The sequence below is a fragment of the Marmota flaviventris genome, chromosome 11 (assembly GCF_047511675.1).
Source record: "Marmota flaviventris isolate mMarFla1 chromosome 11, mMarFla1.hap1, whole genome shotgun sequence".
NCBI classification, from domain to species: Eukaryota; Metazoa; Chordata; class Mammalia; order Rodentia; family Sciuridae; genus Marmota; species Marmota flaviventris.
In genome coordinates, this window is record NC_092508.1 from 45130552 (window position 1) to 45152751 (window position 22200).

At 33.7% G+C, this 22200-nt stretch overlaps 1 protein-coding gene across 1 annotated transcript in view; it reads left to right on the plus strand.

Moving 5' to 3' along the window:
* Positions 1–21482, plus strand: part of Col5a2 (collagen type V alpha 2 chain) — a 135192-nt gene extending 113710 nt beyond the window's left edge. Inside the window, exons 36-54 of the mRNA XM_071618996.1 lie at positions 1034–1087; positions 1453–1506; positions 1947–2000; positions 2403–2510; positions 2638–2691; positions 3221–3274; positions 3920–4081; positions 4704–4811; positions 5926–6033; positions 7086–7139; positions 9167–9274; positions 9782–9835; positions 12233–12340; positions 12665–12718; positions 13758–13865; positions 15678–15969; positions 17382–17569; positions 18907–19146; positions 19803–21482. Coding sequence (XP_071475097.1) covers positions 1034–1087; positions 1453–1506; positions 1947–2000; positions 2403–2510; positions 2638–2691; positions 3221–3274; positions 3920–4081; positions 4704–4811; positions 5926–6033; positions 7086–7139; positions 9167–9274; positions 9782–9835; positions 12233–12340; positions 12665–12718; positions 13758–13865; positions 15678–15969; positions 17382–17569; positions 18907–19146; positions 19803–19949 — 2109 coding nt within the window. The 3' untranslated portion in view covers positions 19950–21482. The remainder of the gene's footprint in view (positions 1–1033; positions 1088–1452; positions 1507–1946; positions 2001–2402; positions 2511–2637; positions 2692–3220; positions 3275–3919; positions 4082–4703; positions 4812–5925; positions 6034–7085; positions 7140–9166; positions 9275–9781; positions 9836–12232; positions 12341–12664; positions 12719–13757; positions 13866–15677; positions 15970–17381; positions 17570–18906; positions 19147–19802) is intronic.
* Positions 21483–22200: the final 718 nt, after the last annotated feature.

Below are 22200 nucleotides of genomic sequence, written 5' to 3' on the forward strand. Positions count from 1 at the left end.
ACATCAAAAGTGTTATGGAATGTATAGTAACAGTACAAGACTATTTGAAGGAATGTTACATTGAGAGTTTAAATACAAAGTACATGTCTACTGTGCCTGTGAATTGCCAATGTGGTAGGCTCGGCACTAAGCAATGGCTGCTTTAGTTGTAGTGAAGGCAGTACATTGTTTTAGGAAAGAGAGAGAACAGAACATCTGCTGGAATCATATAATAAAGGAAAAATCAATAGTATGTGCTCTCTGTATGGAAAAAGCATCTGTGACTATAAGTACCAAAGTGATCTTTGTATTTAATCAGATCTTTTAAAGAATTACCTTGAGTAAATTAACAGAAAAATATCATTTCATTATTGATACAGAGAATATAAGAACATGGTTTTCTCATATTCATGTCAAAATATGAAATTAAAAGTCATTTTTGTGACCTAACTTTCTTCGTCAATACTTACAGAAATTAAATAATGAAAGAATATTTGGGCTGCATATGAAGAGACAATCCACAAATATTGGTAGAGACATTGTTTTAGGAAGAACTCCCACACTCCAAGTGTAAAATGCCACATCAGCTTCAGTGTAGCTGGGTGGTGACTCTCTTTTTCATTTCAGAAGCATGTAGAAAATTAAATGTTTACCATTTTTATAATTATAATTTAGGAATATGTTATAAAAGAAGAAAAGCCTTTTTTTCAATCTATATTCAACTTTCAAAATAGATATTAGCAAAATGAAAGAGGCTAAGAAACATAGACATTATTGAAAATGACATTAATTTAGAACTAATGTTTAAAGACAGTTTATGTGGGTAGGTGTTGAGTTGGGTGAAAGAGAAACATTTTGTTGGGAAAATCTGGTGGAAATGGTAATGGAGCAGACAGAAAAAATTTGAAAATATACAGATTATGTCATGTATTGTAGATAATAATTTGAAAAAAAAAACAAGCTATAAAAATAGTATTTCTTTGTTTCCTTACTTAAATATGGAGATTTATGTGCATTCTTATTCTCAGTATGCCTATATTCTATTCACTGACAGGGTCTTCCAGGTCCCTTGGGCCCCCCAGGTCCTGCAGGTCCTACTGGAGAAAAGGTAAGTCACAAACTGTTATTTTGTGCACTTAAAAGCATAAGGGGGAAATAAGGATGTTGTGTAAATAGAAGGGAAACCAGTAGGATAGAGGAATGGAGGAAGAGAGGGAAAGGGGTGGTATGTAAGAGTGAAATTGATCAAGTTATGTTATATAGATGTGAAAATATGCCACAGTGAAGCCCACTATTCTGAATAATCATTATGCATCAATTTTTTAAAATGTCTGAACGCTGGCTCTTTCATAAAATTTTGAGGTAGAAGGTCTCATAGTTGTCACCCACTATCTACCCATTCATGTTGCCCAATATTCTACAATTGTATTATGTTTTACTTTGGACAATAAATGTCTAAAATCTGCTTTTTAGGGTGAACCTGGACCTCGAGGTTTAGTTGGCCCTCCTGGCTCCCGTGGCAATCCTGTAAGTGACAATATTTTGGTGTTTTTTTTTAGTGTATGATTGAGCAATAAAACAACTTATCAATTGCTATCTATCTATCAGTCATCTACCATCTACATATGCTTATAGTGATGTCCATGCCTACTGATTTAAGCTATTTATAACTTCCTAATTTTCAACCTTTACTTTTCTAATTAAACTTTAAAAATTTATGAGCTACACAATCTAGTAAGTCTAGGTAGGCAGTTTGTTTACTAAATAAGAAACTTTGAGACTTCTATGTTCAGAATTTTGTTCTATGACCTCTGTCTTTGTATTACCCTTAAGGATCTTCCTCTAGCAATATGTATAATTTCTTTATATATATGCTTCAAAGTACACTGAATTTATACACCCTACTTAAAAATATTGTACTTTTTAAGAATATGTGTGGAGATTCAGTAATCTTTTTCTTCTTTTAGGGTTCGCGTGGTGAAAATGGCCCAACTGGGGCTGTTGGTTTTGCTGGACCCCAGGTATAATTTTCAAATATCCTCAATTTATAAGTTGACACTCCTCTGTTTATAGCAATGAGTTAAAATGTCATTGTCATATTTTTGAAAGTATATTGAAGTTCTGGGAAGTATATGGTTTTGTTAACATTGATTCCCATTTTCAATATAGCTTTTCATAAGCTGGCACAAAAATTGAGGTTGTCACATCTGAGTTTGCTTATGTAACTATAATTTTAATAATTTATAGTTTTTTTTAAAACTGTCTTCAAAGATCTCATCAGGGTTTTGATTTTTGTCCTGTACTTTAATATTGTAGCCAAAGCTTTATTTCATAATATATAACTAATGTTAGTAGCAATTAATATTAAATATTTTGTCCATAAATCTTATAAATCTGTTGCTCCTTTGTACAATTGCATATAGGGTCCTGATGGGCAGCCTGGAGTAAAAGGTGAACCTGGAGAGCCAGGACAGAAAGGAGATGCTGGATCTCCTGGACCACAAGGGCTAGCAGGATCCCCTGGCCCTCATGTGAGTTAAAACAAAACAAAACAAACAAACAAAAAACTTATAACTTGAGTCCAATTCTCAATGTTTGGTATGTATATTAAACTAATTGTGCTTTACTGCAGTACTTTTTATTTTCTTTCCAATTTAGGGTCCTAGTGGTGTTCCTGGACTAAAAGGTGGACGAGGAACTCAGGGTCCACCTGTAAGTTATTTTGATATTCTAGGAATTATGTACAGCTAGTTCAGTCATCTAGTACTTGGCCATGTAAAAGTTAGTCTCCATCAAAAACTGTAATAAGTTATTTCATGTATCAGCTAATTTGTAGAGCAAAGGGTATTTGACTAAGATGGAGATCTAGATTAAAATAAATTTTGTAATCTTGGAGACCCAACTGCTTCATGTGTAAACATAAATAATTTATTACCCAAGTAAAGGGATAAATGAATAATGTGAAAGCACTTAATAAAATTTGATATAGAAAATATTTATATGTTTGTTTCCCTACCTATGTAAGTTCAAGATAAATGAAAAGTTGAAAGAAAAAAATAGGGTCCTACCTACCAATTAGTCTATTTATCAAAAATGTAAAATGCATGAGAAGAAAAAATATATGATTACAACATGGAAGGGAATCTAAAGGCTGCAGTCTTCCTTGAAAAACAGATCTCAGGAAAATATATATAACTAATTAATATTATTTAATAATTGATCATGTAATATTATTTCTTAGGGTGCTACAGGATTTCCTGGTTCTGCTGGCAGAGTTGGACCTCCAGGCCCTGCTGTAAGTTAACTTAGTGATTCAAGTCATTGGTAGTTAAGTAATTACATATAGACACTTGATATATTTGAGATATTATTTCTATTTAATTCCTTACTGGCTTGTTTGCTAGTTTAATGCCTCCTTCTGCAATAATTCCTACTGGTGTTTCATCAAAATAAATTCATATTTAATAATACAATATTTCTTGGAGGGACTTATTTGTGAGTCATTTTCAGCCCTAAAGTTTCATGATTATTCGAGTACTAAGTACTAATAGTATTATGTACTTATCATCATTTTCTTTAGTTCAGAAGCATCTATGAAACTTTGTAATAAATGTTATTCTGTCACTATAAGATCAGGTTAAACAGAATAAAATATTAAATATTCATAATTAGAACAGAGACTTAAGTTTGGAAAAAAATTTTTACCAGTCTTTTAATAATGATTCAAAGGGACTTGTCTGCAAATGATATTTAGATTTTCTCATGGGAAATGAAGGTACAGCTATGTTTTCTTTGTTTTATTTAAATATGCTCAGTGATTAACAGGAAAAATGAATCTACAAGGCTCAGCCATCTGCATTTGAGGCAGAGCCCACTGAACCAATCCCTCTTACTGGGCTTCCCTCTGCCCTCCTGGGTGTTCTTTTCTGTATTATACTAGGGAGCTCCAGGACCTGCAGGGCCCATAGGGGAGCCAGGGAAGGAAGGACCTCCAGGTCTTCGAGGGGATCCTGGCTCTCATGGACGAGTGGGAGATCGAGGACCAGCTGGCCCCCCCGGTGGCCCAGGAGATAAAGGGGACCCAGGAGAAGATGGGCAGCCTGTAAGTTTGGCATCTTTGTTTCAGACCCCCTCCTGTTGAGATATTGCAAATAGAAACCCATAATAATCATGGTCACAAAGAAACTGCTTAAATATTATTCTGAACACATTTAAGTGACATTAAGGTCTGTAGATGTTTAATTTAAAATCCTCTTCTCAAAAAGAAAGTATCTGCATAAATATAAAAAAGTAATGGGCATAGTTTTCAAAAACTAAATCAAAAATTATTTTTAATTTAAATTAAATACAGATACATATACACATATTATTGCTCTAATAGCCAACTGGCTCTAAATATGAATGTGTTTTCTTTACTTTTTAAATTTATTTTTGTCTTTTTAAAAGGAGAAAAAATGTTTTTTGAATAGTTCTCTCTTTTTTTCAATCAATATTCACAGTATTTTTCAAGGTCACTTTCAATTGATGTGCTATTTTCATCTTTAAATAGAGTTGGAGGCTCAGTGTGAATTATAATTTATGACTGCGCTTATATAGGCTGGTTTTGTGAGATAGAACTTTTTTCATACCCCAGTCCTATAAATCTGTAATCACTCTATTGTAAATTTCCTGGATATGGATTTTACTTTGCAGAATTTTTAATTAGAATTTATTCTCAACATTAGGGTCCAGATGGTCCTCCTGGTCCAGCTGGGACAACTGGGCAAAGAGGGATTGTCGGCATGCCTGGGCAACGTGGAGAACGAGGCATGCCCGGCCTGCCCGGCCCAGCGGTGAGTCGCTGCAATCGACAGTATTTCATCTGATGTATGCAATTTAATTTGTGCAGAGAAAATTGATTTTTTTCTTAATGAATAGAGTTAAACAGTCTTGAATCAACATAAATTCTGAGTTATCTTAAAAACCAGTTGATCTTAAATGTCAAATGCTTAACTACCTTTCAAAGTCTTTGAAAATGTATTTGTTTAATCCTGGGACTAGAGAAGTAGCCAATAAGGAATTGGACTTTTGGTGACTCTTAAATCTTTCTTCAAAGATTAAAAGAGATCCATGGAGCTAGAGAAGGGGGATAATCTCCCGGTGAGTAGGTAGCGTCTTTTTAAATAAACATGCTTAACAAAACATCCATATTTCACAGTAAACTACCAAAGAGAAGAAATAGTTGAGCTGAAGTAATATTAGAGGTGGATGTGAGTGAATTATCAAGAAGGACTCTGAAGACAATCCCCTATTCCCTGGAGGGAGCTTAAGAATCTCATATTATTTGAAATATGGATGAAAATTTGATTCAATATTAGCTTTGAAGAGAGTGAATTTCACCACTGAAAGTTTACAATACTTGAGAAAAAAAGTTAATAATGTTTTTATATGGAATGTGGCTAGAGAAGTGAACTCCCAGGATCTTGGTACTGTGACATATCTGGGTAGAAATCTCAAACCAGTCAATTAGGATTTAAGGGATATCTTATTGTTGCCAGAATTGAACCAAGGATCTGAAAGTAAAATTCCTTGGTAGTGAGACTAAAATACCAGAATACAGTACTATATTGAGCAGACAAGGCAGGAGTGAAATAGAATGAGTTTATGTTACTAGTGATGCAGATTCTATAAGGGCAGCCAGAATTAACTACATGTGATTCAAACACAAAATGCACTCCTAAGCTGGTGGGCAAAGAATGCCTTTTGGTTCCTTTGGTATGTCAGGAGGAATGTGAGAAGTGGGTATGTATCTAGGCATGCATTATAGTGATGCAGGTTATATAGGTTAACAGACAATTATTGCTGTAGAAGGAGGGACTATGGCACCATTTCAATAAATGTGGTCTTTATAGGAATTGGAATTCTTCACTGGTTTTAGAGGTTGACATATTTATACAACAATTGCAGGGCACACCAGGAAAAGTAGGACCAACTGGTGCAACAGGAGATAAAGGTCCACCTGGACCTGTGGGACCCCCTGGCTCAAATGGTCCCGTAGGTGAACCTGGACCAGAAGTAAGTGTCACAGTGAACACAGCTCTCCTTTGTTTTCTGGGTGTGATGGGGCAATTGTTTTATTAGATATTGATTGCACACAGGACCTTAAGGAAGCTTGTCAGTGATGTTATTTGAAGTACTTCCCTACAAAGTTGGCTAAATGATTGGATAAAGAAGAAGGGAACAAAAGCAATGTCTGTACTGACCTTCATCTAGTCTGAAGCTGAGTGTTTTAGTTGATTTAGCTTTTGCCAAATTGTTTTCAAGGTGAAAGGACACAGCTATTCATTTTTCCCCTTGTTATTATTTCATTGTATAATGGGATTGCCAAGTTTTATGGTGATAAGATTAATATACCTTCTACATCATGTAAAAAGGGCAAAGTAAGTAGAGACCACTCTACTTAAATATCACTATAAAGTGACACAATTGATGTCATGTTCCTTAGGCTCTTTTGAGATGAAATAAGTTTCAGACAGGCAACTTGAGAAGTTAAAGTTGGAATATCTGTTCAGTACTTTACTGAGTGACTCGCCAGTCACATTTTCTTGAAAGAAATCATCAATAGTTTTTTGAGCTATTTTAAAAAATCAAATAACAAAACTATGGTCCTGACAAAATCAAAATATATAAGGGACAATAAACTAGATGTTTTTAAATGCAGTGTAGCATCAACTAAACAAGTCACTTGATTTTAAAACCTTAAGACTATTATTTGGATAAACTCAAAAAGTAACAAGAAAAATCATTCATTGGTAACACAAATAAACATACAACAGGAAAAATGTTATTGTTTGTTTATTTCAAGGTGTTTGAGAATTTCTTTTCCTTTTTAAAAATAAGAACTCGGCATGGACAATTTTAGATAAAGTAAGACTATGTTAATTTTACAAGCAATTCAAAGTATTAGAGAAAACTGGTAGAAGCCTTTTTTTTCTACTGAGATTTCCATAAATGCTGGTTTATAGTTTAAAGAAGAGAGGTATAAGACATGCTGTCATTTTTCTGACAATTAGAATGAGATTTTTTTTCACTACTGCTAATTGTTTTTTGTGTGTGATTGCTCATAGGGTCCAGCAGGTAATGATGGTACTCCAGGCCGGGATGGTGCTGTTGGAGAACGTGTAAGAACAATTCATTGATTAAAGCAATCAAGACTCATATAAACCTGAAATCCTTTAAATTTTAGTATTACACTAAAAAAAAAAAAAAAAAAAAAAAAAACCACCCTTTATTCTCATAACTCCATTGCAGCTGTGATTTTTCTGATAGTAGAAACCTTTTTATAAGGTTATAATTTTGGAAAATCTTGTAAGTGAAGTGACACTTACATGCATGGCAAATTAACATGGCATATTTAATTCAAAGCAGGAAAACAAATTACTATCATCTTTGGTGCAACATAAAGACTTTGGGCAAGGAGACATATGGAGTATTCTAAATATCAAACTGATTCAGTAAAGTATAAAAGCTGAAATAGAGCTGTGTGACATTTAGATTTCTCTACTCACCCCTTAAAGTGAATGACTTATGAGGACATAAGCTTTCTAAGCATTATCTATTACATGATTTATTTTAAAATTAGACATTGGCTGAACTGAAAATCTCCTTGACTTTATCTGAAGCTCAGTCCCTTTTGGAAGTTGCATAGTTGTTTTAGAATATTGGGCTACTGAAGGCAAAAAGCACTCCTTACCCCAAAGTGTGTTATGATATAACACAAGGTGATATGGGGTGATATGATCACCCCAAGGGCTCCTCATTAGCAGAAAGGACTATGGACCCAGGCAGACCTAATATGGAGCCTTGAATCTGAAAGTAATTATCTGTGTGATCTTGAGAAAAATTTCTGCATATTAAATATGATTAATATCTAGTCCATTAGGTACTTTTTTGCTAAATAACACATTTAAAAAACTTGCACAGGATCAGCACTCAAGAATGTCCTCATGTTGAAATAAATGGGGAAGATAGAGCTATGGGAAAGCTTGGGCTGAGACTCCCTTTATCTATCATAACTTCTAGAACTGCATATTCTCTTCATTTCGGTAGCTTCTCCCTTTGTCAGTACATACATGTAGTATAGTAACCTTTAAAGATCTTACTGCTGTACTTATTAAAATAATTTTGAAAATCTATAAGCCCCTATGTATATTTTAAGTTGCTGTCCCCCTCCCCAACCATTTTTAAATCACAAGTTTAAATAGTTTCAGTGGAGATAATTTCTGGTAAATTATAAATGTAAACTTGCTCTAAATGTATTTCTTTGAAATTTTTGTAGTTTCCAATGTAGCCTCTTCTATTCATTATATGTCTGTTCTTTAACCTAATTGCCAAAGTTTATTTTGGTTGCTAAATTAATCAGTCAAATAAGACTTAATTTCTGTCAGAAAATAAAGTATAGCTCAGTTTTTCAAGTCAAATAATTATATTCACATATGTTCATACCCAAATAATCTCACCTCTGACTTCTAGGAGGCATTATTGGGTTCCTTGTCATAACTGGGTCATCTGGGTATAGTAAGGAGCAGCCTCTTCCTTCCCAAATCCATCTTAGCTTTATTTTCAAATAAACAGTATATTCTGGAAACATCCGTTAGATTGGTGCCAAGTATTCACTCTTTGAAACATTGCACCATAAGTTTGCAGATGGTTTGGTATTTGCTTTTCTTTCATAAAATGGGAGAAGTGTGGCTATTAAAGAGGAAGTGGGAAAGGATGCTCAAAATTCAATTTTCTGAAAGAAGTATGGTGTTGCAAATATGGAAGGTGGTTTCCCTAAAATTTTTCCTATTTTCACATTCTTTGGAAAGAGTATGTATTCAGGTGTCTAGCACTCCAGTTTTAAGACTGCTTGTTCAGAAAAGATGTTAAATTCTGGAAGTGACCTCTCCTATACTTCAATAATCTTCTCTTGTGGGAGCAATAGGGCGGAGGTGAAGGGAGAGATGAAAACTGAGAGTGGGTAAAAATAACAAGAAATGTATTCTCTTCAATTTTATTTATTAATTAGTAAATACAAGTATAGTAATAAGTAAAAGTGTTTTAAGAGGCATATATATATTTTCATATTGTGAAGAGCTCAAACACATAAAATACTATTGTTTTAGAATAAGTGTTCAAAGAATAATACTGTGACTACTCTTATCAGGGTGATCGTGGAGACCCTGGGCCTGCAGGTCTTCCAGGCTCTCAGGGTGCCCCTGGAACTCCTGGTCCTGTTGGTGCTCCAGGAGATGCAGGACAAAGAGGAGATCCGGTAAGAAGGCAGTCAATTTTTCACTGTCAGTTAAGCATTGTATTATAAACTTCATGTATGCACAAAAATAGTGATGCGTATGCATTTGGTTCAGGACTCTGAACAAAGAATGATAAGGAGCCAATTATGAATTAATATATATATTAGCCTTAAGATCATTTGATTTCAAATATGGGTTCAAAGATCCTAATACCTTGGTTTTAATTATCTGAAAATGCTGTCTGTGATTTATAGGAAATGAAATAAGTATGCATCAGATTATGAAAGTAATGTCTTTTTGTAATCAACTAAGATATTCTTCACTTAGTGAAGTCAGTTAATAAAATTGCCTTTAAAAGTACTATTGGTGTTGGCACATTCTTGCAGATGTTCACCAGACTCAATGGATTAGCCATAAGAGTGTACATACAGACACATACAGGCACTGAACTGTAAACACATGTTTTTTGACATCCTGTGTCTATATATGTATGTTTTAAAATACCAACTTGTGTGATATTTTTCTAGGGTTCTCGGGGTCCTATAGGACCACCAGGTAGAGCTGGAAAACGTGGATTACATGTAAGTCCTCTGTTCTCTTAACAAATGCATGTTTTCTTACACAAAATATGCTTCCAAAGAAGAAGTATTATTTAAGATTCAGAAATGGGAGGGATGGAGAAATGCTATTCAATGGGTACTAAGTTATAGTTGGAAAGAAACAAGAAGTTCTGATGTGCTGTTGAACAGTGGGCTGAATGTAGATTAAAATAATGTACTGCACATTTCACAAAATAGAAGAATGGATTTTAAAGTTTTTACCATAAAGAAATATAAGTGTTTGAGGAGATGGATATATTTTTCCTCATTTAGACATTACATCATATGTGCATGTATCAAAACATCACATTAGTACCTCATTAATAATTGTTTCAATTATCAATGAAGACTAGAATCACAGTTTTCTCCCAGAATAATAGGTACAATAGTGTATTGCTCTCCAAGATGTTCTCAAAATCATATAGGACAGCAAATCTGCAATCTCTTTGTATTCTTGAAAAGCACCATTTAAATATGTTTTATTTTCAACTTTACTGTCTTGGATGGTTTCCAATCTTTATGCTGTTTGCTTTTGGCTGATTTTTAATTATTATTATACAGATGTTCTATTGTTTTATGTTTATACTTATGGTGGTCTAATAGATTATATTTCTTATACTCATACATCAATGTCTATAATCATGAAAATCAATTATATCCATAAAACCATGGTCATATTTTTTATATTATGACTCTCCACTTTGATTTGAGCTTGACTGGCAAAAGATTTCATAGTAGCACTACTTGTCAAATAAATGGTTTTCTAACCAGTGACAGAAACACTATAGCTTTATTTTTCATGAAAAAATGAATTTTAATTAATTTAAATTGATGTTTTCTGTTATAGTTTATTCTCAACTATGAAATTTTTGGGCAACTTCAAAATAAAAGAACCTTTATAACATTATAAAAACATTCAGACTAATTTTGATGTTCACCTTTACATTGGTATGTAAAATATGTAAAAGCTATTAAAATTGTTTTGATTTTATTATAAAAAGGCTGACAACTAGGTATTCCAAATTAACAACCAAATGCAAAATAAAACCAAAGAAACCAATAAGGGAAAACATTAACCTGAGAACCAGTGGATTTGATGATTCCATCCATCTTCCAAAGGCAGATTAACAGGGTTCCAGTTCTGTTTTAGGAGAACTCTAAAGACAGCAGAAGCTGACTTCATAGTGGGGAACACCATGCCACTTGTCACTTTACTGTGAACCGTTGAACCCTTAGAATTGTTTTTATTTCTTAGAACCTAAAACAACAACTGACTACCTCAAATCAATGAGAGAATTTTCACCTCTTCGGCAGTTGCAGTTCCTATGACAAAATAAGATTCCTCATTTTTCTTTTGTTTTTTAGGACCAGAAATTCAGGATCTGGGTACAGATATTACAGTTAAAAATGAGAATAACATTATTTTTTTGTATTTTCTTTAGAAAAGGGTAGTTTATTGATGATACTTTGATTTTATTTGCTCAAATATTTACCCCTTTCTCAATATAATCACAGCTGACATTTAGTTTATTTGCATATGCAAATTTCTTTTTCTTTTTTGGGAGGGTGGTGGGTAGCCAGGGACTGAACTCAGGGGCACTCAACCTTTGAGCCACATCCCCAGCCCTATTTTGTATTTTTATTTAAAGACAGGGTCTCACTGAGTTGCTTAGTGCCTTGCTTTTGCTGAGGCTGGCTTTGAACTCACAGTCCTCCTGCCTCAGCCTCCCAAGCCTCTGGGATTACAGGTGTGTGCCACCATTGCCTGGCTGGGTATGCAAATTTAATGAACATTTCATTCTTAGAGGTAGCATGGCAAATTAAAAAAAAAGTACTTTGAGGTTTTTTGTTTCAAAGAATCTATTTACAGGGAAATATTTTTGCATTATGATATCTGATAAATAAGTGAAATGTATTTTTTTGAAAATCTTTCAAATAGGTTAGATCAAAGTTAAAAATATCTCATTTAAATATAAATTAATTTTTATGCTTAAAAAAGATAAACATTTAAAAACTGAATCTTTAGGAAAGCATAACTGATCACCTACAATTCTTTGGAAATAATAGACAAAAATCCTATGGCTCTTTAGATAAGTAAATATGTTCATTCATATAAAATACAGTATTAAAAGTTATGGTAAATGCAGTTGTCAAAAGTAAAATTGCCGGATGGAGTTGTGGCTCAGAGTTAGAGCACTTGCTTTTGGCACTTGCTTAGCATGTGTGAGGTACTGGGTTCGGTACTCAGCACCACATTAAAAAAATAAAATAAAGGTATTGTGTCAACCTACAACTAAAATATAAATGTTTTAAAAAAAGTAAAACTGCAGAAAATTGTAGTCTCAAGATATAACATCCATGCCATAACTGTATTTCTAGGGACCTCAAGGACCCCGTGGTGACAAAGGTGATAGTGGAGACCGAGGTGACCGGGGTCAGAAGGGCCACAGAGGCTTTACTGGTCTTCAGGGTCTCCCTGGCCCTCCTGTAAGTTATTATTTATGTTTATCTGCTGTTAACACAGATGAATTTTTTTAAATCTCATTTTAATTTCAAAATTACCTATTATACAATATAATTGTCCTCATATAAGCTATAATTGTGTGGGGTAGATATAAAACAAAATGTTACTTGCATCTTTACTCCTATGGATAGTTGTCTTTAATAGTGACCATCTCATGGAAACATTGTAGAGATAGATGACTTAGTAGTTGATACTGCTAAAGTCAATGACAACATATTTTAAAACTGACAATGGCATAATGCAAGATCTAAATATTTGAACAAATTTTCAATTTTATTCCTGTTTAGGGTCCAAATGGTGAACAAGGCAGTGCTGGAATCCCTGGTCCATTTGGCCCAAGAGTAAGTAGCAAAAGTAAATAAATTGCAGGTACAAATAATAACACCTTTGGTGACATAACACAAATGTTTCAGTTTCATTTTCACGATATTAAAACTGGAGTTGGTTCATGTTCTCTGAAGGTGGCATCAATTATATGAGACAAACCAGCCAGCAATTAATATAAGTAGGAATATCCGCTAATAATATGGACCCACTTTGGAATCTCTGACCTAGGATTTGTAGATATTCATCGACTCATTTTCTTGCTTTATGTTAATTTAAATTTCCATTAAGCTTGCACTCTTTGAGGTGATATAATTGGACCTACTCATGAAGTGGAGACAAATTTTGAAGCTGGATGTATTTTGTCCTTTAAGTAATTATGATAGTATTATGATAGTTCCTTAGAAATGGTTTGTGCACAGCTAATTTGGAAGCAAATCATAAAATGAAACCAATATTTGAAGCTTTTAGAAAGTCTATGTTCATATTAATGCTTCCTGTAATAAATTATTAATGTAATAATACAATTGACACAATAATTATTTAGGTGAATAGAAAAAGGAGTCTAGAAAAAAATTTAGAAAAATTAATTAACAATGAATCTTACTGTGTCTAAATACATTGTAAATAAATCATGGATAAAATTGAAATAATAGTATAAAATTACTCTGTTTCTACAGGATAAGCACCCCAGATTAATTTATATCTAACCCTCCAACTTTAGTCATTTTCTTATTCTGAATTAATTGAATTCCGAACTAAGTTTATTTGAGATTTGATGAAACAATTGTTGCCAATAAAAGTAGATGATTAGTCTATTAAAGTCTTTACACTGATCTTTTACAATGCATGGATGAAGGAAAATTCATGTCTGATGAAATTGTAAATGCTGAAAAGTGCCAGAAGGTCATTTATCAGTCATTAAGAAAATGCATCTGAGAAATCATTGTAATAGCTCCATCAGCACAGTAGTTCTTGGATTAGAGAGGGGCAGTGTAAAAAAAAAAAAAAATTTTTTTCCACAGAATCTAAAACAGAGTAATTGTTTTCTTTCAGGGTCCTCCAGGCCCAGTTGGTCCTTTAGGCAAAGAAGGAAACCCTGGGCCACTTGGGCCGATCGGACCTCCTGGTGTTCGGGGCAGTGTAGGAGAAGCAGGACCAGAGGTAAAGTCATAGGGGTTTACACACAGGAAATGCTGTTGAGAAAAACAGCTTAGATTCCATCAAATAATGTCTATGCAGCCTGTTGAACAAGAGACTTAAGGGGGCCCTGAAAACAAAATTTCAAAGCCACACAAGAGCTTGTTTATATAAGTAACTATTTCAAATATTTTAATATAGGTCATTTAGACTATAACCAGGCTTTGACAGAGATAACCAGGCTTTGATTTCATCTGATACTATGAAAGCAAATAGCAAGTTAAGATTATATTTATGTTGCTTTGCTTTAGATTACATATTTTAAGTATCTGTGGGATATAGTTTGTATGTCATGAAAATGCTGGAAAATGAAGTATATGACTGAGATTTTTCTACATTGCAAATGACATTCAGAGAGAATTTTAATTAAAACCTTTCATTAAAAATTCTTATAGTTTTGGCTTGAGGAATATATATAGTTATAAAATGCATTAGCTAATCTTTAGCTTCTCAGACCTTTGGAAAGCATCTTTGGTCTCCATGTGCAAATGTACTAGTGTGCACATGCGCATGTGTGCATGTAAATTTATGCTTCTCTCCGGGTGTTTCTTTAATCTAATTTACCTTCTCCTCCTTATTTTGTCTTTGCTCCTCAATGGTAATGCCATTAAACCAAATATTTACTATTTGTTGTGTGGGTCAAATAGGCTTATGTTTCCTATGGTCAAGAAAAATGTTTCCTACTAATTTCTTTGCGAATAGAAAACAGTTATATAATTAGAATGCATTGGATTCATGCAGCTCTTGGTTGACTTTATTTTGTGGTTCAGTGGTCTTTGGTAGACAAAAACAAAAACAAAAACAAAAAAAACCCAAAAACCCGAATCTTATTCCCCAAGGTTAGCATAAAGGAATGTATGTACTCATGATGACCTTAGAAAATGTATTTATAAGACCCTTTTGAGAATGAGAGAGCATTGGCACTGGGGCTAACACATCTTGCCTGATGCCACAATACAAGTGGCAGAGCCATTGTTAGAACTCCAGCCTCTGATGCCCAGGGCTGTGCTCTATGTGTGGTTTGAACGTGTCTCTTCAGGTTTTTGCCTGTTTCTTTCAAGCTGTTGAGTTTGTCCTTGGGAATTGCTGAAGGAAATGAATACAGAAGACCTTTGTAGTCCCTGCCACATTTTTGTGCTTATCTTCCTTTTAACCCAATAGTTCTCATTTGACAAAAGTATAGGAGAGCTCTTTATGTCTGTAAAAATGCTAGTGAGAATTTTCTTCCATTTTATTAGTACAGAGAATTTTTATGTGCATGGTAATTCACACATATAAAAAGATTTCCTTTGCTTCCCTTTGATTAGAATGTAGGGGAAATTCTCTTGTGGGTGTTTCTTGTGGGTATTTCCTTGGTATTGACATGCACCTTATAGAACCAGCACCCTGTGCCCCTGCAGCTTTTCTTCATCTTCCATCCATAAATGCTTTGAAAAAATTTGAGTTGTATCTTGCTCAAAATAATTTTGAAATGATGTACATATTTGCATGTTTTCAATATAAATTATATTGTATCTTCAAGATAGACATCAAAGCAAATATTTTGTGCTTTAATCTTTATTTATCTCAGATGCTGACTTGCAGATATGTTTCTTGAAAAACATATCCTTGGAAAGCTATAACTTAGCAGGCCAGCACCATCTTCTTACAAAAGGGCATGAGTGACAGATCTCCCAGAACTGTCAAATTGGAGTGTCACATCATATCTCTGTGTACCACATCTACATAAAAATAAAAGCATTATATTAAATGTCTTTCTGATTTCTTTTTAATTAGGGTCCTCCTGGTGAGCCTGGTCCACCAGGCCCTCCAGGTCCCCCTGGCCACCTTACAGCTGCCCTGGGTGATATCATGGGTCACTATGATGAGAGCATGCCAGATCCACTTCCTGAGTTTACTGAAGATCAGGCGGCTCCTGATGACAAAAACAAAACTGACCCAGGGGTCCATGCAACCCTGAAGTCACTCAGTAGTCAGATTGAAACCATGCGCAGCCCTGATGGCTCCAAGAAGCACCCAGCCCGGACATGTGATGACTTAAAGCTTTGCCATTCCACAAAACAAAGTGGTAAGTGGACAGTGGCCCTTTTGAGCAGAGGGTGTTGTTTCTGTTGATGTTGCTCTCACCTACATTTAAAAATATTTTATTAATTTTCTAATTAGTGATAGACACAGAGAAAAAGAAATACACATGCCACAGAGCTCTTACAGTTTAGTTGTGGAGAAAGTAAATGACATGAAAAATTATAGGGCAAGATGATATGCACTATAATAGAGCATATATTCTATAAATGATCTAATTTCACAATAGTTCCATTTCCATCCAGAAGTCCTAAACAGTGGTAATTTGCAGAGAATAGAAAACATTTCATATCTATATATCTATCTCTTTATCTATCTAACTACACACACAACACAATACTTTCTGAAGCCAAATTAAACATTTATTTACCTGTATGACCTCTTAGAGTTTTAATATGTCACCATATATTGTTGGATTGTTGAGAGTCAACTAAAGTTTTGCTTGAATATTGAATTCCTTTCATGTAGTTTAATGTTCTATGAGTCATACTTCTGGGATTTTTTTGCAGGCAGGAATAAGTTATAGTAAGATTGGAAGGCTTTTTTGGAATTTTGAACTATGAACTATGCTTAAACTTTGCCTTATTCTATTATTTTGATTGTTCTAATAAGATCCGGGGAAGAGAGATCCTAGACCATAGGAATAAGCTGAGAAATATTCAAGAGTTTCAGTTAACTATGAAATGACATTGACAATGGTGTTAAAAATATCATCTTTCCAGAGTAGCCAATTTTATTATCAAATTATTTATATTCTACCACTCTCCTTTCACTCTATTTAAAACTTGATTTTCATATATTTACAGGCAAATATATGTACATACACACCCATATATGCACAAATACACATTTTTTAATTTATTTGATCATATGTCTAGTATAAAGCACTGTCTTTAGTATGTCCTGTTTCAAAAACCTATTATATATGAGCAGATTGATTTCAAGAATGGCTGATGATTCATAACATTCTATTATAATTCAACTCATTTATTTATTTCATTCATAGTTTAAATAATACACATTACATTCCAATTATAATTTTCTTTAAGACTTTGGCTTTTTGAATTTAACGAGAATACACTTATATAGGCAAAGCCACTTACAATATATCATCTCTTTTTGCTATATTTTCTCTTCTGTAAAATGGGATAACATTTATTTCACATGTATGTTTTGAGCCTTAGGTACACAGCTGGGCAAAGTGCCTTAGAGCAGTGACAAGTATTTGGGAAATCCCCATATATATAACAATTATTTTCTTCTTTAAAGCATAGTCTCTGTTAAAAGAGACCTTCATTGATAATTTCATATTTCTAATTTCTGTGTTAATTATTTTGGAGATTCATAAACATGTTTGAGGATTTTTTACTTAGCAAATATTTGTCATTTGGAAAACAGGTGAATATTGGATTGATCCCAATCAGGGATCAGCTGAAGATGCAATCAAAGTTTACTGCAATATGGAAACAGGAGAAACATGCATTTCAGCAAATCCATCCAGTATACCTCGTAAAACCTGGTGGGCCAGCAAATCTCCTGACAATAAACCTGTTTGGTATGGTCTAGATATGAATAGAGGATCACAGGTAATTAAATAGTCTATTCAAGATTATATATTTTATCACATTTTTGTGTTTATTTAGAATAATGCTGTTCGCTCTTGACCAGGTTTATTTTAAAGTGACATATTTTCCTTAGTTACAGTTGCAATACCAAGGCATAAACCAAGTTTATAATGAGTCAGCTTGATGTAAATTTTGAATTATAATTTTGCCATTGATGAAATGTAGAGAAGTAGTTGTTTCTAGGATTAGTTACTCTAATTGACGCAACAGTGACAATGGAATGGACCTGAAGGGATCTTGCCACAGTTGAATGACAGTCTTGAGGAGTCCTGGGTAACTCTTTGCTAGATCTTTTACTGATGTTTGTCCTTATGACCTGACTAAAACTTTTGCAACCTCAGGTTTACCAGCTTATAGTGAGGCTAATAATTCAGATCCCAGAGTGTCCATATGAATATAAGTGTTTAGTATAATGTCTAGAATACACTAAGTGATATATAAATATTAGATAATCTTTAATAATGAAGTCATGTTGTCAATTTTATAGTATTATTAAATCTTAAAGCATATGTGTAATTATATAAATTTGATTAATATTTTCCTGAGTTCCAATCTACCCTCTGCTCCTTTCGTGGTCTAGTATTCAACTTTCACCAGGCCTTGATAATTCCATTTTAATATTTCATCCCAGATCTCCTTATGATGGCCAAACTCTGAAATTTTCCTTCCATTTCTGCTCCTAACCTTTCCCCAGAACTCATGTTCAGAATCAACATGATGCAGGAACCCTGAGTCTAGCAGGATATGCTAGAATCTACCATTATTTAATAAACAAGAAATTTTAAAACTTAAATATAAACAGTTGAAATGTAATTTAGCTTATATGACGTTATGTAAAAAACTCAAATGGGAGCACTGAAAAGAAAACTTAAAGTAGAAGATGAATAAAAAAGAGCTTGTGGTCAATTATTTTTTGTCTAGAGGAAAAATTTTAAATTCATATTTCCTTCAAGTTTATGATAATTAGGTAGTAAAGATTTTATTCTAATAGCTAATTTCTAATTCTTATTTAATAATAATGACAGTAATGAGTTTTTTTGATAGATGATCAAAGCAGATTTTAAAATAGCTAATCTTTCTCTGGAAAATTATAATTATTATTGGTTTCATCACCTCTCATTCAGGGTAGTAAGGACAAAGATTATTACTTGTTAATATGTTGGAAATTTCAGGTCATTTTATACGTATAGCTAGAGAGCCATATTATATAATAATTAAAGATTTGTTAAAATCAATTAATCTATCTGTAACACATTAAGAAATTCTTCAGTATTGAATATAAAAGACTTTGTTTCTAGTTTGCATACGGAGACCACCTGTCACCTAATACAGCCATCACTCAAATGACCTTCCTGCGCCTGTTATCGAAAGAAGCTTCCCAGAACATCACTTACCTCTGTAAAAACAGTATAGGATACATGGACGAGCAAGCCAAGAGCCTCAAGAAGGCTGTGGTTCTTAAAGGGGCAAATGATTTAGAAATCAAAGGAGAAGGGAATGTGAGATTCAGATACACAGTTCTTCACGATACTTGCTCTGTAAGTACTTTTCATCTACACTGATCAAACTTATTTTTTCAAAACATACTATCATAGTACTATAAGTGGGGACAGTTTTGCCTTGTATATAAGCTCAGCAGCATTTTGTATATAGTTACTCTTTAGGATCAACTTGAATGTGTATTAACACATGAAGCATGATGGAAGTGTCAATATAAAATAGTAAAAAAAAAAAAAAAAGAGCTGGAGCCCTAACATTGGATCCAATTCTTTTCAATTCTGTTTGTTTCTTCTGCAAGTCATTTAACTTTCTGAATCTCAGTTCCATGTGTAAAGTTCCTTGATTTTAAAATGTATAGTCAATCACTGATTGTCTCCCTCTGGCATACCTAGATATAAAATAAGGAAGATATTATAAGATAAATTATAATTTTATTTGTGACAAACAAAACCAGTTACTTTTATAATTTATATTGCTGCTATTTGGGAAGCTGCAAAAGATAAAAGGAAATTTACCTAGAAAGAAGTGCTTGCCAGGTGTGCTGGTACCTCACTTGAGGTTACCAGTGCTCTGACATTTAAGTAGTATTCTATAAATGATTGATTTTATGTTATAAAAGTTGCCTGGGGAGGTTTATATCTAACATTCAAAAAAATTGTATCTACTATTAATCCACTGCACCATTTATTTCTAGAAGCGAAATGGAAATGTGGGCAAGACCATCTTTGAATATAGAACGCAGAATGTGGCACGTTTGCCCATCATAGATCTTGCCCCTGTGGATGTTGGCGGCACAGACCAGGAATTTGGCATTGAAATTGGGCCAGTCTGTTTCATGTAACACAAGCCCAGACAGTGACAGTGAGCATCACCATCAATGATCACTACCCCATTCACAAGAACTTTGACTGTTTGAAGTTGATCCTGAGACTCTTGAAGATATGGCTGATCATGCATCAGCACTGTATATATGGTCTTAAGTGCCTGGCCTTCTTATCCTTCAGAATATTTATTTTACTTACAATCATCAAGTTTTAATTGATTTAAAATAATTTTCAATACAAGTTTAGAATTATGATGACCAATGACAATGATCACCTTTTAAAAAAAGTAAACTCATTAAATAAATAAATATCTGTTTTCTTCAATTTATTTCAATGTAATAAAAAGGTTGCTTAGTATTTATGAGGAAATTTTTCTTGGCAGGTAGCTTAAAGAGTGGGGTATATAAAACTACAACACATGTTTATTTTGCTTGGCTGCAGTTTGAAAAATTTTTAAGAAATTAGTTCCCTTTTGGGATCCCTTATTCCCAGATCATCAAGAAAAAAAGAATCAATATGTTTAAATCTTTGATTGAAACCCACATGTGTGTCTTGATGTACTATTACTAGTGTTAAAAGAGAAGCTTAAAAAAATACAAGTTTATCACTGTATTAAATGGAATTTTTAAATAACATATTCAGTGCAATTTTAGGAGAAAAAAATAAATTTCTCCCATTTCTCAAATTTTTGCAAAATATGATACATGTAGACTCATTTCCCATTCAATTTTAAAAGTACCTTTCCCTTTTGATGCAATTTATCAATACTGATAGAAATTACACAGATACACTACTTAATACATTTCCTTCTTATTTAAGAAGACACTAAATGTGAAATAACTACACATACAACTTCATAAATACATTTCCAGGACCCACGATTGAGGCTTTTCCACATAAATATAATTTCATCTTCCTGAAGAAAATAATGAGAAAAAGATATAAAAACCCAGAGTTATGGAGCTGACTCTAATCAAATGTGATGATTGGAATTAAACTATTTGAAATTTGAACTTTCATAGGAAAAAAGATCCAACATTTCTTAGCATGAGCTACCTCATCTCTAGAAGCTGGGATGGACTTAGTATTCTTGTTCATATTTTAGATACCAAAAGGTGCTATGCTTCTGTTATTATTCCAAGACTGGAGATAGGCAGGGCTACAAAATATTATTATTATTTTTTCTTTTAATGATGGTGCTAAAATTCTTTCTATAAAATTCTTTAAAAATCAACATTGTTTCATCAATGCCATTTGTGAAAATGTATCTGTTAGACTTCCCATTTCTGAAAGAAAGAGCATTGTTCTAATGCCTTTTCATTGTTCCTCTGTCATACTGTATCTGGAATGCTTTGTAACATTTGCATGTTTCTTAGATCAGGACATGTAGGTCCCTTGTTTTTTCTTAATTGCATTTGTTGGCTCCATTTTTATTTTATTATTTAAAAATAAATAGCCAGAGTCATCCAAAGGATAAGCCATGCACACAACTGTGGTCATGTATCTCTGCAAAGCATCAAATTAAATGCACGCTTTCATCATGTCAGTCATTTTTTTGTTTTTTGGAATTCCTTTCAACACAGTAGATTGATATAATTTCCAATAGTAAATAATAATAATAATAATAAGGTGTTGTGGTATTCTGCATTTTCTGTTTGTTTGAAAGATACAACAAATATCTTCCATCATGTATGTACTGGCTTATAAATGAAAATCTATCTGTGACATTATCCACAAAGGCAACAGGGCACTAATCATCAATGTTCAGTCCTTATAAAATGCCAGGATAGTGTTAGGTAAAAGACAGGGTATGGGGAAAGGAGAGATAGAAAAGGTGGAAGTTAGGGTAATGCCTCATGCCTGCAGCCCACCTAACACTCCCTTAAAAAGGGAAGCTGGTCCACCACAAGGAGAATTCAAGACCCAAAAGGGAAAGTCCCCTATCTTGGGAGGGACTGACCTAAAGTTAAGTTGGTACTAGTTAGCATATCATTAGCTTTGTGGCTTGCTCCCCCACTGTGCATTTGCAGGTAGGTGGGGGAAAGAAACTATGGACTGGCAGTAGAGAAGAAATTTTGTCAAAATCAGCTGTCAATCAAGGTACTAATCAAACCCAGGTCCACCCAGGGAAAAGCACAGCCCAATAAAAGCCAGCTTCACTGTATAGACAGGGTCTTGAGGTACACTTCTCAGTTCAGCCCACTCTGTTCTCTCAGAGTGTTCTTTTGCTTTTAATAAACCTTTGTTTTGCTTGCCAACTTCTTGGGT